This window comes from Panulirus ornatus, chromosome 17, assembly GCF_036320965.1.
Source record: "Panulirus ornatus isolate Po-2019 chromosome 17, ASM3632096v1, whole genome shotgun sequence".
Classification (NCBI taxonomy): Eukaryota; Metazoa; Arthropoda; class Malacostraca; order Decapoda; family Palinuridae; genus Panulirus; species Panulirus ornatus.
In genome coordinates, this window is record NC_092240.1 from 23,961,394 (window position 1) to 23,980,699 (window position 19,306).

At 39.8% G+C, this 19,306-nt stretch overlaps 1 protein-coding gene across 6 annotated transcripts in view; it reads left to right on the forward strand.

Moving 5' to 3' along the window:
• LOC139754635 (uncharacterized) overlaps positions 1 to 13,704 on the forward strand; it is a 529,511-nt gene extending 515,807 nt beyond the window's left edge. For all 6 annotated transcript variants that reach the window (XM_071672137.1, XM_071672139.1, XM_071672135.1 and 3 more), the window contains 4 exons: positions 1,078 to 1,233; positions 2,430 to 2,542; positions 3,000 to 3,669; positions 11,487 to 13,704. In XM_071672137.1, the coding sequence (XP_071528238.1) occupies positions 1,078 to 1,233; positions 2,430 to 2,542; positions 3,000 to 3,669; positions 11,487 to 12,587 (2,040 nt within the window). In that variant the 3' untranslated portion in view covers positions 12,588 to 13,704. The remainder of the gene's footprint in view (positions 1 to 1,077; positions 1,234 to 2,429; positions 2,543 to 2,999; positions 3,670 to 11,486) is intronic.
• The last annotated feature ends 5,602 nt before the right edge of the window (positions 13,705 to 19,306 follow it).

Below are 19,306 nucleotides of genomic sequence, written 5' to 3' on the forward strand. Positions count from 1 at the left end.
TACAGTGCATGTATTCAGATAGCAGATGAGACGGGGGTAGCTGAAAACTCTCTCCTCTCGTGATATCAGTTTGCAGAAAGAACAGAAGAACCTAGGAATCATTTCTCCTCGATGGCTCATGCTGGAATGCCTGAATATGTGTAGAGACATTGCAACCACAAGGAGAAAGGAGAGATTAGGTTCATTGCTTGATGAAAGGAGCCTAGGGGTTCTATCTCTTAGTGAAACTATGTTGAAAGGAAAGGGAACAGATTGGTTTGGGAATGTTATTAGAAAGTTTCTGGAATGGTACTTCTGGTGAAAGAGAGTCTGTGGAACTATATATAACGGTACAAGGAAATGTGTTTTGGATATTAAGTTGGGTGAATGTTAGTGCTTATGCATTATGCTGTGTATGCTAAGCATACTACCATACATATTTCTATTGTATTTTTATGTATTTATTTACATGGAATGTTACATAATTGAAGAAATAATTTTCTTTCATACTTATTTGCTTTTCCCATTTAACCATTTGAGCAAAGTAGCATCCATAACAGCTTACTGAACCTTTGAGGGGAAAATATTCTCATTTAGCTCTTTCCACAGTTCTTTCATTGGAAAGTAATACAATTAGATGAGAGAATTTACAGTTCTGCGACACACAGGAGTTACGTGGGCAGTATCTTTTCTCCCCTGTCACCAGGGATAAATTCATTTACTCTTATTTTATAATACTTGTGGGGTTTTTTTTCATCTAAAGGAGGACTTAATAATTTTTCTGTTTTAAAACTAAATAAATTCTTATTAGTTGGCATTTTATTTAGGAGAGTAGGAGCTTGCATAATATGTACCTTTGATAATGATATATATTATTGATGACTAAGGCATGTGATACTTTTTCCAGTTATGATGAGAAAATGATTGTGACGTCCATAAGTGGTGGAATCAAACATTAACTGGGAATTCAGATGAGGGTGGGAACCATGATGTTATTATTCTACATATAACACAGTTCTTTGTCTTATTTTTATTTAATTCTATATTCTTATCATGCTTATTATATTTTGATTAATTCCTTTAAACCTGTCATTGCAGGTTTTGCGAGATATAATGTCCCAGTCACCCTCTAGTGCTAATGGGGCTCCAGAACTGGTTGAGGCACACAATCCTGCTGTAGAAAGAAAGGGTCCAGTAGAGCGAGTCATTAATATACAGTTTATAGATGGTCCAAGTGAAACAGATGATTCTCAGGTAATTTTATATTTAGATTTATTTGCAGTTTAACTTTCATAAGATAATCTAATACACTGTCAGATTTGCACTCCAGAGGCATGACACAGTGCTGTGTTTGATATTTCATTCTTTCATATATGTTCACCATTTTCTGAGATAGCACCAGGAACAAACAAAAAAATAGCATCATTTGCTGACATCCACTCTCTGTCATGTATAATGCACCAAAACAAGAGACCTCTATCAACAACCAAGCACCACAGACTTTACCTTTGTTTCCCCCAGATTACTTCATGTTTTAGTTTTTTTCATATTTTTGTTCACTGTCCCACATTAGTGAGGTAGTACTAAGAATAGACAAACAAAAGGCCTTATTCAGTTACATTCATTCTTTAGCTGTCACATGTAATGCACTGAAACATCCCCCGTGCGCAACCAGGCCCCAGAGACCATTCCATGGTTGCTCCCTGCTGTTTCATATGGCCCGGGTCAGTCCATTGACAGCTTGTCACTCCCAGCAAACCACATCACTCCAGTTCACTCTATCCCATGCATGCCTTTCACCTTCCCTGATTACACATCTCCAGTTTGTTCTCCTGCCACTTTTGACACATATATCCTCTTTGTCAACCAATCCTCACTCATTCAGTCCATATGCCCAAACCATTTCTACTCACCCTCTTCAACTCTCTCAAATACACTCTTCTTATTGCCACTCCTCTCTCTTACTTTTTTATTACTTACTCTGTCAAACGACCTTACACATTTTGTCCTTAGACATTATATTTCCAACACATCTAGTCTTTTAAACGTGTTCTCATTCTTGTCTATTGTCCATGTTCATCTTACACCCTGTATGAATGTGTGTATCCATCCTTTTGAAATTTTGATGTTAACAGAGCTTAGATTTTTTACAAGTAAGATTTTCATATCACCTATGGTGGATTTTTTTTTATTTTGATAAGTTTTAGATATTGTAAAATACTAATGGGAAATTTGGTTGGGTATCAGTGCCTTTCTTTAAGGGAATATTATGGAATGATGCAATTGCTAATAATGGCTAAATGGTTATTTATGATATGCATAAAACATATGCTATCATCATTTGATATCCTGTAAAAGCATGCAATTTCTATTTATTGCTGTGTACATCACAGTTCATATAACAAATTTTTCTTCATAGTACATTCTTTTCAACAAATGCCATTTTACAGATACATACCAACTCTTTGCCTCGTCTGAGTCAGAGCGTACAGGACATCACCACTGGCATGGGCCAACTTTCTTCCAGTGACTCTGGCCGACCCATCAATACACAGCCAAGGAGGTTAGTAAGAGAACTTTCAGTATTATTCGGATTCACTGAATGTAGAGATGGGATGAGAGATAAAACTTAAATTGAAAATAGATATAGCACCATGTATAATCTGTATTAAGTTTAACACAAAATCTGGAGTTGGGCTGTCTCACTGTGTCAGTGCTTTTGTTGATTTTGGATAATACTGGTAGAGGGAATGATCATAAGTACTTTGTTTATGCTTGGCATTTTTTGTTTTCTTTGGAGATTATTCTATGAAGAAAATTGAAAAAAAGAATCCTGTTTTGTATAGAGGGTTTAGCGATCCCTTTCCTTATGGAAAAGAAATTAATTGATGGTTTATGTCTCTTTATGGATGTTGTCATTTGTGATCTCATCATTAACTCCACATAAATGATATTTTTTCAGTTATTGTTGCTTACAGATTTTTTTTAAATAGTTGTGTTATTGGTATCTTTCACTACAGGTGGGGAGAGCAGCCAAGCGTCAGTGTTGGGGCATGGACTGAGCGTCCATCTCAATCTGTGGGTGTTTACCAAGACCGTGATTATGTTACCTCAGCTCCACGCTCACAGTCAACTCAGGACCTCTCCAGTACCCCAGTACCAGAAGAACGCCAAAGAACTCCACCCCGCACTTCTCTAGGCTCCAGGGGATACTCTCGTCCAGCAGACACGGTCAGCTCTGAAACTAAGTCCTTCCATTGGCCTCCACCTCAGCAACAGCATCACCAACAACAACAGTCTCAATATACTCAGCCACAACAGTATCAGTTTCTTCCACCAGATCAACAACAACAGTTTGCTCAGTTTCTCCAGCAGCAGCAGCAGCAGCAGCAACAACATCCACAGCAGCAATGGCAGCAGCAGCAACAGCCACAGCAGCAATGGCAGCAGCAGCAACAACCACAGCAGCAGTGGCAGCAGCAGCAACAGCCACAGCAGCAGTGGCAGCAGCAGCAAGCACAACAACCACAATCACAGTATGTGCAGCCTCAACAGCAGCAGCCAGACAAGACAGCTTTTTGGCGTGAGCTTGAGGGAAAGCGTCAGAATCTGGGCTTGCATAAAGATCAAGAAGTGTCTGATCCAACCAGGCCTCCTCGACGCAGCTCTCGTCAGGATTCACCTTCACATGTAAGAATTTTGTTTTACTTCTGACTTCAGTAATTTCTCACTTCTTTTCATGATGTAAAGCTTCTTTCATCTTATTTGATACCTACCTATTTATGTTAGGTAGAGTAGAAATGATATGAGTAGGCAGGGTGTGGTGAAAGTGAGTGAGCTGGGAATAAAGACCTGTGTTCATAGACACCAAGAGAGACTGAGTGAAGCATGGCATAAGGTAAGAGTAAATGAAACAAGAAGAGTGGACCTTCTTACAAGTACTTATAATGAAGTTTTACCAAAATGGTGGAGTTAGTACAGAGTGCTCACTGAATGTCTTGCCTGACAGATTGCAGTTTCTTTCCACTTTGATGCCTCTGAAATAATTGTCCATTTGAGGCTCAAGAGGGAATGACTTGAACCAAAAGTCCAGCCTTTTTGTGAATAAGGATACTTCCTGCATTGTTTTTATTCATCCTTTTTTCCTTTCATGCTTGCTGTTTCTGTATTATCAAGGTATTGCCAAACCTCAACCCTTTATCCACAACCAGGCCTCGCAGACCTATCTGTGGTTTCCCCCTAGTGCATTGTATGCCCTGATTCAGTCCATTGATAGTGTGTTGCTCTCTCTATACCACGTTGCTCCAATTCGCCCCAAAAATTCAAATTTTTTTTGCTCCATCCTTCCATCTCCAATTTGATCTTTCTTCATGTCCCTTCCACTTATGAGACATTTATCCTCTTTGTCAACCTATCCTCACTCATTCTCTCCATACATCCAAACCATTTCAGCAACCTATCTTAGCTCTCTCAACCATACTCTTCCTATTAACTCATCTTTCTCTCTTACTCTTTTAGCACTTGCAAAGCATACCACCTCAAACCACATATCGTCCTCAAACATTTAATTTCCTATTAATCTTCCCTCCTTCACACATTTTTATCTATAGCCCATGCTTTACAGCAGCACAATGTCATTGGAACTGCTGTACTTTCAAATATGCCCATTTTTGCTCTATATTTCCACATGGTATTGCATGAAATAACCTTCCAAGTTTCTATGGGAAACAACTCAAATTTTTTTCCAATTTCCTTGAAGTATGCTCTGAGGGTTTTTGAAACTTGATCATTCTGAATCTTCTTTAATGAGATGCCTTTTTGATTTATAATCTTTTCCACTTCATGCCTTCAATCTGCTGCCATGCATGTATTATCGCTTTTTCTTCCTAGATTTCAAAATTCAGTCTCTGCTGGTAATTCACGTGCTCAAGACCTTTGGTTCTGCTTGCAAAGTACTCCTATTTTCATTTAAGCTTGTTTACCTCCATATGTTTAACAGTAACCGCACAACACACCAGGATTTGCTTTCACTTTTTATATGTACATTGATCATCATCACAACCTTCTGAATCGTGATGTGAATGTTCTCATTATCATGGCACTCATTATTTGGCTAGAGAGCACAACCATATCAACGTGCTTCTAAAATTCATGCCTTCCATTAATATTTATCTGCTTTCCATCCCTCTACCTTTGGGACATCTATTGTGAACAGTATGTGGGTGGCTTTTTATTTCTCTTGTACTCACCATCTTACATATTCTTGCATCATTGCAAAATATTTTTGACAGTACACCCTCACCTGTGTTTGAAATTGTTTATATTATTTATTTATTTTGCTTTGTCGCTGTCTCCTGCATTAGCGAGGTAGCGCAAGGAAACAGGCGAAAGAATGGCCCAACCCACCCACATACACATGTATATACATACATGTCTACACACACAAATACACATACCTATACATCTCAAGGTATACATATATATACACACACAGACATATACATATATACACATGTCCATAATTCATACTGTCTGCCTTTATTCATTCCCATCGCCACCTCGCCACACATGAAATAACAACCCCCTCCCCCCTTATGTGTGCGAGGTAGCGCTGGGAAAAGACAACAAAGGCCCCATTCATTCACACTCAGTCTCTAGCTGTCATGCAATAATGCCCGAAACCACAGCTCCCTTTCCACATCCAGGCCCCACACTACTTTCCATGGTTTACCCCAGACGCTTCACATGCCCTGATTCAATCCACTGACAGCACGTCAACCCCGGTATACCACATCGATCCAATTCACTCTATTCCTTGCCCGCCTTTCACCCTCCTGCATGTCCAGGCCCCGATCACTCAAAATCTTTTTCACTCCATCTTTCCACCTCCAATTTGGTCTCCCACTTCTCCTCGTTCCCTCCACCTCCAACACATATATCCTCTTGGTCAATCTTTCCTCACTCATTCTCTCCATGTGCCCAAACCACTTCAAAACACCCTCTTCTGCTCTTTCAACCACGCTCTTTTTATTTCCACACATCTCTCTTACCCTTACATTACTTACTCGATCAAACCACCTCACACCACACATTGTCCTCAAACATCTCATTTCCAGCACATCCACCACCCTCCTGCGCACAACTCTATCCATAGCCCACGCCTCGCAACCATACAACATTGTTGGAACCACTATTCCTTCAAACATACCCATTTTTGCTTTCCGAGATAATGTTCTCGACTTCCACACATTCTTCAAGGCTCCCAGGATTTTCGCCCCCTCCCCCACCCTATGATTCACTTCTGCTTCCATGGTACCATCCGCTGCCAGATCCCCTCCCAGATATCTAAAACACTTTACTTCCTCCAGTTTTTCTCCCTTCAAACTTACCTCCCAATTAACTTGACCCTCAACCCTACTGTACCTAATAACCTTACTCTTATTCACATTTACTCTTAACTTTCTTCTTTCACACACTTTACCAAACTCAGTCACCAGCTTCTGCAGTTTCTCACATGAATCAGCCACCAGCGCTGTATCATCAGCGAACAACAAGTGACTCACTTCCCAAGCTCTCTCATTCACAACAGACTTCATACTTGCCCCTCTTTCCAAAACTCTTGCATTCACCTCCCTAACAACCCCATCCATAAACAAATTAAACAACCATGGAGACATCACACACCCCTGCCGCAAACCTACATTCACTGAGAACCAATCACTTTCCTCTCTTCCTACATGTACACATGCCTTACATCCTCGATAAAAACTTTTCACTGCTTCTAACAACTTTCCTCCTACACCATATATTCTTAATACCTTCCACAGAGCATCTCTATCAACTCTATCATATGCCTTCTCCAGATCCATAAATGCTACATACAAATCCATTTGCTTTTCTAAGTATTTCTCACATACATTCTTCAAAGCAAACACCTGATCCACACATCCTCTACCACTTCTGAAACCACACTGCTCTTCCCCAATCTGATGCTCTGTACATGCCTTCACCCTCTCAATCAATACCCTCCCATATAATTTACCAGGAATACTCAACAAACTTATACCTCTGTAATTTGAGCACTCACTCTTATCCCCTTTGCCTTTGTACAATGGCACTATGCACGCATTCCGCCAATCCTCAGGCACCTCACCATGAGTCATACATACATTAAATAACCTTACCAACCAGTCAACAATACAGTCACCCCCTTTTTTAATAAATTCCACTGCAATACCATCCAAACCTGCTGCCTTGCCGGCTTTCATCTCCCGCAAAGCTTTTACTACCTCTTCTCTGTTTACCAACTCATTTTCCCTAACCCTCGCACTTTGCACACCACCTCGACCAAAACGCCCTATATCTGCCACTCTATCATCAAACACATTCAACAAACCTTCAAAATACTCACTCCATCTTCTCACATCACCACTACTTCTTATCACCTCCCCATTAGCGCCCTTCAATGAAGTTCCCATTTGCTCCCTTGTCTTACGCACTGTATTTACCTCCTTCCAGAACATCTTTTTATTCTCCCTAAAATTTAATGATACTCTCTCACCCCAACTCTCATTTGCCCTCTTTTTCACCTCTTGCACCTTTCTCTTGACCTCCTGTCTCTTTCTTTTATACATCTCCCACTCAGTTTCATTTTTTCCCTGCAAAAATTGTCCAAATGCCTCTCTCTTCTATTTCACTAATAATCTTACTTCTTCATCCCACCACTCACTACCCTTTCTAATCAACCCACCTCCCACGTTTCTCATGCCACAAGCATCTTTTGCGCAATCCATCACTGATTCCCTAAATACATCCCATTCCTCCCCCACTCCCCTTACTTCCATTGTTCTCACCATTTTCCATTCTGTACTCAGTCTCTCCTGGTACTTCCTCACACAAGTCTCCTTCCCAAGCTCACTTACTCTCACCACCCTCTTCACCCCAACATTCACTCTTCTTTTCCGAAAACCCATACAAATCTTCACCTTAGCCTCCACAAGATAATGATTAGACATCCCTCCAGTTGCACCTCTCAGCACATTAACATCCAAAAGTCTCTCTTTCGCGCGCCTGTCAATTAACACGTAATCCAATAACGCTCTCTGGCCATCTCTCCTGCTTACATACGTATACTTATGTATATCTCGATTTTTAAACCAGGTATTCCCAATCACCAGTCCTTTTTCAGCACATAAATCTACAAGCTCTTCACCATTTCCATTTACAACACTTAGCACCCCATGTATACCAATTATTCCCTCAACTGCCACATTACTCACCTTTGCATTCAAATCACCCATCACTATAACCCGGTCTCGTGTATCAAAACCACTAACACACTCATTCAGCTGCTCCCAAAACACTTGCCTCTCATGATCTTTCTTCTCATGCCCAGGTGCATATGCACCAATAATCACCCATCTCTCTCCACCAACTTTCAGTTTTACCCATAGTAATCGAGAATTTACTTTCTTACATTCTATCACATACTCCCACAACTCCTGTTTCAGGAGTACTGCTACTCCTTCCCTTGCTCTTGTCCTCTCACTAACCCCTGACTTTATTCCCAAGACATTCCCAAACCACTCTTCCCCTTTACCCTTTATCTTATTGTATTTCCTCTTTTATATTGATTTTTTTTTTTTATTATTATACCTAGTCGCTGTCTCCCGCATTAGCGAGGTGGCACAAGAAAACAGACGAAAGAATGGCCCAACCCACCCACATACACATGTTTTATACATAAACACCCACACACGTACATATATATACATAGGGGAGAAAGAATACTTCCCACATATTCCCTGTATGTCGTAGAAGGCGATTAAAAGGGGAGGGAGCGGGTGGCTGGAAATCCTCCTCTCTTCTGTTTTTTTTTGATTTTCCAAAAGAAGGAACAGAGAAGGGGGTCAGGTGAGGATATTCCCTCTAAGGCCCAGTTCTCTGTTCTTAACGCTACCTCGCAAACACGGGAGACAGCGACAAAGCAAATTAAATAACATTTCATCGTATACATACATATACATATATACACATGTACATATTCATACTTCCTGCCTTCATCCATTTCTGTCGCCACCCCACCACAGATGAAAAACAGCACCCCCCCTCCCCCCATGCACATGGGGTAGTGCTAGGAAAAGACAACAAAGGCCACATTCATTCATAGTCAGTCTCTAGTTGTCATGTGTAATGCACCGAAACCACTGCTCCCTTTCCATATCCAGGCCCCACAAAACGCTTCACATGCCCTGGTTCAATCCATTGACAGCATGTCGACCCTGGTATACCACATCGTTCCAGTTCACTCTATTCCTTGCACGCCTTTCACCCTCCTGTATATTCAGGCACCAATCACTCAAAATCTGTTTCATTCCATCCTTCAACCTCCAATTTGGTATCCCACTTCTCGTTCCCTCCACCTCTGACACATATATCCTCTTTGTCAATCTTTCCTCACTCATTGTCTCCAAATGACCAAACCATTTCAATACACCCTCTTTTTGTTTTTCCTCTTAAATGTATAAATCATGTAATTATTATTTGCTCTGTACTGCAGTAGAAAATCATTGCTTTCTTTACGTTAATGTTATAAAGAACTTTGCATTTGCTATCAAATTATTGACTTAATTCCACTCAGAAACAGAAATTTAGGTTGTTTAGTTTTTATTCTTTCCATACAGGACACTGTCTGACTTCACATATTTTATATTTCCCCTTTTACGGTGTAATCTGAAATGCTAGTTTTGTTGATTTCAGTATCTTTGATGAGTGTTGTGTCATTAGTCAAGAGTAGGTCAGGTGTTATTTTTTTGTAAGTTGGTTTGTTTTTGATTTGTAATAGGTCATTTGCCTACTTAACTGTTTTTCTTTTTCCAACCAAAGCATTATTTCTTGATTTTATTTCATATATGCCTCAGTATTCTTTCCCTCTCCCATTCCACAAAATTAAAGTTGACCATATTTTTGGTTCAGGTTTGCATGAATTTCTCAGCAATTCCCCAATTTTTGCCAGAACTTTTAACTTGCCTGAACATAGTCCTGGTTGGCCTTTATGCCACTATCGATTTGCATTTGATGCAATTTCAGTAACTGATTTCCTACAAGTTTGCTGCTTAGATAGAAATATGCTACCTTGTTGAATTTCTCTATCTCTCTCAGCTCTGAAGGTCTCATAGTCTACTAGATCTGCTTTGCTCTTAATTTTGCTATACATTCAGGTTTTAAGGGAAGCACTACTTATGCATGAGGGTGAAGTGTGTGGTTTGCAAAAGGTAGAATGTGAGCATATGAAGATGAGTTGAGTGGTGGGATAAAGTTAAATGCTAATGAAAGAGAAAAGTGTATGGATGGTACTTGCAGGAAAGCCACAGAGTACTTTACTTCCTACTTGCTGAAAGCTAGCTTCAGACCAGCTTGTTTCATCTCCCTGCCATACTTTAATTCCCTAGTTTTAGTCACATTCACCATAAACATTCGCACATTCTCGCACATTGTACCAGCTGCTGAAATTTCTTTCCCAAGTGTAAACAGCAACTGACTCACAACCCATGCCCCCCAATCCAAAACATAACATAGACCTATCCCTTGCATTCACCCCACTCATGACCCTTTGCGTACATTAAACAATCATTTTAACATACCTTCACAAAGAACTACTCACTTCCCTCCCTTACTATGTACTCTTGCCTTACCGTCTAGATAAAAACTCCTCTCTTTATTAACTTTCCATCATCCACAAGGACTCTGTCTGCCATGTCTCATGCTCTCTTCAGACCCATAAATGCCACATACAGCTTACTTTTCAAGTATTTCTCATACAGGCTCTCTAAAGGAAACACCTGTTTCATACTCCTTTCCTTCTCCTCTGTACACAGTGCTCCTCTTCAGTCTGATGTTCTGTGCATGCCATCACCCCCTTAATCACCACTCTTTCATACACTTTATCGGGTATACTCAACAAACTTGTAATGATCCATCGCTTTTGTTCCATATGCTCTTATTTTTATATATGAGCACCATACATATCATACTTGCATTCTGCCAGTCCTCACAGACAGTACCTAGGTCCACACAAGTGTTGAATAGCCAGACCAACCAATTAAGAATACTGGCCCTCACTTATAAAGTTGATAAGTAGCTTTTTTTTTTTTTTTAAGTGGCTGTAGTTTGAGATCACATCATTTGTAGTAATATTAAGGTTCAGTGAAACCAGAATAAATCCAAGCATTTGTATGATCATCCTCAAGAGGAAACAGTTAAGGCCCATATAGTGAAAAAGTAAAATTTGTAGAGAATGACTTAAATATATAGATATTTGGTAAAATCATAGGTAATATTGAAATCTTAGTTTAGTGAGGAGAGAAGTACAGGAAAGATGAATCTGCAATATACAAAGTACAGATTGTTAGGAATGTTCTCTCAGAAAGAAATTGTTTAATAATTGTTGTTTTAATGGGAGTCTCTGTAAACGAGTTTCTATATATTTGTTTTATCAATATTCACAGGATTCTGAGGCTTCTAAAACTCTTCCATGCTTTGGTCAGCAAGCAGTTCTTCATGAGCCACCACAGACCTACTATTATAATGGTGATGGTAACTCTGCTCAGTCAGTGATAGCCAACAGTGTTTCAGCACCAAAACCAAAGGAAATGGAAACTGAAGTTGGAGGACCACGCTATACCTCAGTTGTCACTCTGTCTTCAGACAAGAATGAACAGCCCAGTGGAGCACCTGCACCAAAGGACAAAGTAAGGTCAATTGTTCAGCTCAACAGTGGTGATCAGCGAGGACAAATTCGACCAGCTCCAGTGGTGCGTGGGTTCAGACAACCAGGAGAAGAACCCCCTAGCCAAGGAGGCACCATCCATAGCAGAATTATATCAAATGCCATAAAGGGCTCTCAGCCCTCACATTCTCAGACTCGATCATCTGTCTCTCCCCCGTCAGTAACTAGCTCTGTTCCTACTGCTCTATCAGGCCCTGCACCAGAAGCTCCTACAGCTGCAAGGCTTGTTGCTGCGGTATCACAACCTTCAAAAGCCCCTTCACCATCTCCTGCTACTTCCCGCATCTCACCACCTCGTTCATCACCATCTCGAATTTCACCTCCTCGTGTGTCACCCACTCGCATCTCACCTGCTCGCACCTCACCCTCTCGTGTGAGTCCACCTTCTGGACCAGCATTCCCTAATGTGCAGCTTCGCCCAGTGCCAGCTGGGTTGAGAGCTTCAACCCCACCAGAATCTTATGAGCCTGCTCCACCACAATATTCACCTGCTCCACCACAATATTCACCTGCTCCAGTTGCCCCTTCACTACCAGTTGCTCCACCTGCTCCAGTTGCTCCACCTGTACCAGCAGCCCCTCCTGCACCAGTAAATCAAACAGGTAGTGTGCCACCACCACCACCTCCAGCACCCCCAATGGCCCCTCCACCTCCTGCTGCGAAAGCTGCTGATGGTGAAAGACGTACTGCATCTGGCAAGAGAATTGTTTCCTCGAAGGGTGGACCTGAGCTGGATGCTAGAGAAGAACTCATGATGGCCATCAAGCAACATGGTGGCTTGAAATCACTTAAAAGGACTGGTGTTCCTTTTCACCATTGAAGGACAGTAGCTTATAATGTACATTTCATGATTATTAAGGAACAGTGGAGAGATTATGGCAAATACTTTACATATCTTGATTAAGTAAATGTGAGTACTGAGGAAATAGCCAGTTTAACATCCAATATAATGCTGTTTCATTATATTGGAACGTAATTGTTTACTTTTAGCACTTCAGACTTGGGTGTGCTTATTTGACCTGAAGTGAAGATTTAAAAGGTAATTTTTACCTTTATAAATGGATTTCTGGTATATTCTCCATATTGGACTATGTAACTATGTAATTTTGTTTCTGTGTTGCCTTATGTCACTGAAGCTCCAGTCACACACTGAGCTTTGTATAGTTTTGTACAGTATGTATTATCCCATTGTAGATATTTTGACAACACTGTAATCAAGTGTCTTGTTAATCATAATACCGTATATAGAAAACAGACCTTGGACTCACTGTTGTGAAAAAGAAAAATGTCTTCAAATTAGCACTTATTTTAGTGCTTCTGAGTAAAAGACTTATGATACTCAGTTATATTATTGGTGCTACCATCTGTAGATTATTTATATATATATATATATATATATATATATATATATATATATATATATATATATATATATATATATATATATACACAGTACTTTAACACATCAATACATTATGTAGAGGAAACTGATTTAGTTTTTGATAAATTAAGTAATCGAGACTGGAATATAAGTAATTATGATCATGTTTTCATGTGTGTATAACCATCTTGAAATAATGCTATTTTTAAGTATTTCAGTTAAGGATACATGTTTCTTCCATATAAGTATTAGAGCAGTATTCTGGAATGATGTGCAGCGAACTTCAAAATCTGTCATTCTAAGCTTTCCTTCATAATTGAGTGATGAAAATAAGTTTTTGCTTTGTCAATTTTTCATTGCTTATATTCATCATGAATAGAACAAGGCTATACTCAAATTATATATTTTTTTTCCTTAATTAATAGATATATTAATAAACTATTTGTTATGCTTTGCATTTTTCTTCAGTTTGTGTTTAAACTTCATTAAATATTTTTGTTTCTATGTAAATAATGTAGAAGTATATTTTCTCCAATAAATTATATTGGAATCTTCATCATTTGTATCTTTATATAAGAATGTAACCAGATATCAAATAAAGACATTACATCAGTAAATCTTTGTAAATAATAATTAACATTTTATAATGATTTTCTGAGTTTTTGAATGTTTCAAACAGAGAATTTTCCCTCATATTTCGATGCATGAATATGAAAAGAAAATCTGCAAATAATATCTGTTGCTAGGTTCCTTTTATAGTGTAAGTTGTAGTACTTTTTCTTTTTCTTTTAAACTTCGCCATTTCCCACGTTAGCGAGGTAGCGTTAAGAACAGAGGACTGGGCCTTTTTTGGAATATCCTCACCTGGCTCCACTCTGTTCCTTGTTTTGGAAAATAAGAAAAAAAAAAAACATTAGATGACAAAAGGGAAAACAACTGCAGGTCACTTTAGAGCATCTGCATAAGTCAAAGGTTTATCCCTACCAACTGACCATGTCATGGTAAAATATGGATAAATTCACAGTTCCACATTAACTTTCCTAAGCCCAAGAAAGTCAAACATTCAAGCTGTAAGACTCCTATTCTGGTTTCACTTACCATTCAGAAAAGTCTCCACACTAAAGTTGTAGTATCCTGTACATTGTATATAAAACTCTGCCAATCAGAATAAGGAGGCTAATGCATGGTCCTTGCTTACCGTGTACCCAGTGACTGATTACAATATCTTGAGGAAGTTTATTTTTGCAATCAGTTGAAATATGCTAGGTGTGCAAGGGTCTTCTGCTTTCACTGCTTTGAAATATAAACTCCACCATACCCATCACTTGCTGAGTGCAGGCTGCTCCATCAAGGATTTCATCAAAGAATAGGGGTCAAGCCATCAGAAATGACTGTGGCAGGCTAAGGCATGGTGAATTTAATGACATTCAGTGGATATATGGTGCTATAAGTTAAATTGGGGAAGAGCAGATTGGGGAAGAGCAGTGCGGTTTCAGAAGTGGTAGAGGATGTGTGGATCAGGTGTTTGCTTTGAAGAATGTATGTGAGAAATACTTAGAAAAGCAAATGGATTTGTATGTAGCATTTATGGATCTGGAGAAGGCATATGATAGAGTTGATAGAGATGCTCTGTGGAAGGTATTAAGAATATATGGTGTGGGAGGCAAGTTGTTAGAAGCAGTGAAAAGCTTTTATCGAGGATGTAAGGCATGTGTACGTGTAGGAAGAGAGGAAAGTGATTGGTTCTCAGTGAATGTAGGTTTGCGGCAGGGATGTGTGATGTCTCCATGGTTGTTTAATTTGTTTATGGATGGGGTTGTAAGGGAGGTAAATGCAAGAGTCCTGGAAAGAGGGGCAAGTATGAAGTCTGTTGGGGATGAGAGAGCTTGGGAAGTGAGTCAGTTGTTGTTCGCTGATGATACAGCGCTGGTGGCTGATTCATGTGAGAAACTGCAGAAGCTGGTGACTGAGTTTGGTAAAGTGTGTGGAAGAAGAAAGTTGAGAGTAAATGTGAATAAGAGCAAGGTTATTAGGTACAGTAGGGGTGAGGGTCAAGTCAATTGGGAGGTGAGTTTGAATGGAGAAAAACTGGAGGAAGTGAAGTGTTTTAGATATCTGGGAGTGGATCTGTCAGCGGATGGAACCATGGAAGCGGAAGTGGATCATAGGGTGGGGGAGGGGGCGAAAATTTTGGGAGCCTTGAAAAAAAATGTGTGGAAGTCGAGAACATTATCTCGGAAAGCAAAAATGGGTATGTTTGAGGGAATAGTGGTTCCAACAATGTTGTATGGTTGCGAGGCGTGGGCTATGGATAGAGATGTGCGCAGGAGGATGGATGTGCTGGAAATGAGATGTTTGAGGACAATGTGTGGTGTGAGGTGGTTTGATCGAGTAAGTAACGTAAGGGTGAGAGAGATGTGTGGAAATAAAAAGAGCGTGGTTGAGAGAGCAGAAGAGGGTGTTTTGAAATGGTTTGGGCACATGCAGAGAATGAGTGAGGAGAGATTGACCAAGAGGATATATGTGTCGGAGGTGGAGGGAACGAGGAGAAGAGGGAGACCAAATTGGAGGTGGAAAGATGGAGTGAAAAAGATTTTGTGTGATCGGGGCCTGAACATGCAGGAGGGTGAAAGGAGGGCAAGAAATAGAGTGAATTGGAGTCATGTGGTATACAGGGGTTGACGTGCTGTCAGTGGATTGAAGCAAGGCATGTGAAGCGTCTGGGGTAAACCATGGAAAGCTGTGTAGGTATGTATATTTGCGTGTGTGGACGAGTGTATGTACATGTGTATGGGGGGGGGGGGGTTGGGCCATTTCTTTCGTCTGTTTCCTTGCGCTACCTCGCAAACGCGGGAGACAGCGACAAAGTATAAAAAAAAAAAAAAAAAAAAAAAAAAAAAAAAGTTAAATGAGCCAGCTAACTTCATTAAAGCCTTAATCTGTCCTAATTATGGCTTCATTAAATATCAGGCTAATTTTCAGATAAGTCATTTCAAAGAAAAGCTACTGACTGGAGCTCTGTCTGTCAGAAGAAAGATGCCTTGACCACAAGTGGTAAATAGCTCCTAAGCCAAAAAATGAAAGTGATGAAAAATAGTTAAAATTGTTGATTATCTATAAAACAGAAGAGCCCTACAAGATGAAAGAAATTCAATCTATGAATATAGAAACTTGAGAAGAGTGATTTGGCAAAGTCAGACAATCAAAAGTGCCCTTCATCCTCATTAATTTATGAAATTTAGGTATAGAAGACATAAACCGTTAATGATGTTAGGAGTTTTCTCACCACGACTGCAAAGCCAAAGGATGAAGAACTCTCAGTATTGTCCAGTCTTGGCTGGATCAGATTAACATTTGTACACCTAAGGAGAATAAGCCCTTTCATGGCACCCCTAAGGTTAATGTTGCATGTGCATCAGTGGCTTTATATGCACACACACACACATATATGTGTATGTATATGTATGTATATGTTGAAATGTATAGGTATGTATTTGTGCATGTGTGGGGGTTTATGTATATACATGTGTATGTGGGTGGGTTGGGCTCGATCCTGGCTGTTGGAGGTTTGTATGTTCTATGAAACAGCTCGTTCATATGCACTTTGTATTTATTCATATACCTCCGCGTTGTACAGTTAGGTTCGGTAAAATGCTATCTGCTGGCTGTGTGAGCCAGATGGAAATGACCGGTGTTAGACCCCGTAGCTCACCAACGTGAGACGAAGGGTATTCGAGTACACAGTATTCGAAAAGTCATTTCCCTATTAGGGCACAGTATTCGAAAAGTCATTTCCCTATCAGGGCGATCATAGCCTAGCGGTAGCGCTCCTCTCGCACAGGGGTCCCGGGTTCGATCCTGGCTGTTGGAGGTTTGTATGTTCTATAAAAGTGCGCGTTCATACGCACTTTGTTTATATATATATATATATATATATATATATATATATATATATATATATATATATATATATATATATAGTGACTTGGAATGTTGTGGTATACTAGGGTTGACGAGCTGTCAGCGGACTGCTCCAAGGTATATCTGGATGTGAATAGTTAGCTTTGGTTTCGTTGCAGTAGACAACATGACAGCCAGAGAATAGATGTTGAGTGGATTTGGCCTTTCTTCATCAGTTTCTGGCACTACCTCTCTAATGCGAGAAATGGTAATCAAGTATGAAAAGAAGTGTGAGGCTATGGTTTTGGTACACTACGTACCAAAACTCTTTAAAATGTGCCAGGCTATTATTATTTATAAAGACAAGGGAGGGTAGTGTACCAAAGCTTCGAGATGTAGGGAAAGAAACAATTAGCAAAATGTCCCACCTTTGAGTTGCCAACGGTCTCAGAAATCATGTGATGCACCAATTTGCCAAGTATTGCATGATCTAACTATTGGTGGAGACACGCAAGTAGCCAGGTCTCAGAGGCAAAAACAAACTCCTATTGAAGAAGGAAAGTGAACCAACATTACAGCGTAGGGCAAGTGGGTCAAGTTTCGAAGTTAACCTGGTAGAGTTGATGGGTTGCATGTCAAATAAGGATGCAGAGCTAGTTTCTCTTTTCATACCCCTTGTTAACTAGGGAAGCTTATCCTTCGATGATTCCACCTTGTTTTGGCTATTTGTTTAATACACATCTAGTAAGTACAATGAATGCATTGATCCGATTTTGCCTGTGTTGGTAAGGTATTTTCACCGCGGCACCAGAGTTCAAAAATATCAATGAACCTGTGCCAACTTTAATTGCAAACTGTGACAGAGTGTTAGCCTGTAACCCTGAACACTACTTGCTCCTAAGTGAAAGCCTTTAGCTAGACCACTTAACGTTGCGAGGACTTTTAATTTTCTTAACCAAGAGGAATAAAAACATTCATATTCCTTCCATAGTCATAATACGGGCCAGTCACTTAATTTACTTAGTCAATGAAACCCAAAAATGGAAAATGTAACATTTTTGCCATAAGCAATCTATGTCGTATAGCCTCGTCCAGGTTAGCTACTGTGACAGCTGACCAAGCAAGTAGTGTCAATAAACTAACATACCACAAAATGGAAATCAATTACCCTCATCTGAGATATGCGAAATCCATCAGCGATTAGATAACAGTTTTTACAGGAAAAAGCTCACTTAATCATGCTCTACTTTAGAACACCGAGGATCCATTGCTACCTGTTCAGTATCCAGAAGCTACCGCTACTGGTGGAACTTCTGAAATTTGAGATTTATATTTCTTAATGCTTCAGACTAAGCTATCGTTTGAAGCAAAAGTGTGAATTTGATGCAAGCTCGCATGTTATATCCACTTTCTCGAAGTTCGTAATGGCATCCTACATTGAATATCTCCTGCAAATTCCTTAAATAGTGATATATCCTCCATCACAATCCGTCACAGTGTGAGAATATCGATAGACATTTTTGACATTAGAATTGGTTAGCCAGGAAGGGATTTCACTTCTCGCGTTAATGTGGGAGATTCGCGTTCTATAAACAGCTCCTCAAGCTGCGTTATTGGGCTTTTAGTATAAACGGCACTTTCCTATTTTATTGCCTTGTCCCGTTATCCTGGAAAGGTCTATCTGGACCCATTACTGTTACGTATTTGAGCGGCTCTGATATCTTGAAAAAACACTACATCTCTGAAAATAATCTGTAATTGTCTCCGTTTTCAAAAATGTAACGAAACGTTAAATATTGATTCAACATTTATACAAATTAAACAAATTCTCTTGCTCAGGATGCTATCATTTTTCTCTACCTCATATATACATTTGAGTTGCTGGCATTTACTTCACAAAAATACACCCTCGCCGTCGTACACAACCCATACGACTCAGTCGTTTTCCTGTGGTGAACGCCACGGGCTGGCTCGGCCTATGGCACAGTCTCGTTATAGGTAAAGAAAGTCCGTAAGGTGGGACCCAACGAGAGTAGAAATCTCTCCCCTTACTATGCAAACAGGTAAATTGCAGTAGTTAACCAAATTGTTCATTGTCCTCACGGGAATATCCCGCTTTTCACCAACTTGTACTTACTTGTGTTAACAAGGTAATAATGCACTTGATATTTTGTTTTCAGTGATATATGTACTTTTTTGTACATATCTTTTTCATAATTAAACCCCTGTATTTTCGTTAGGTGAAGTTTTTAAGACCA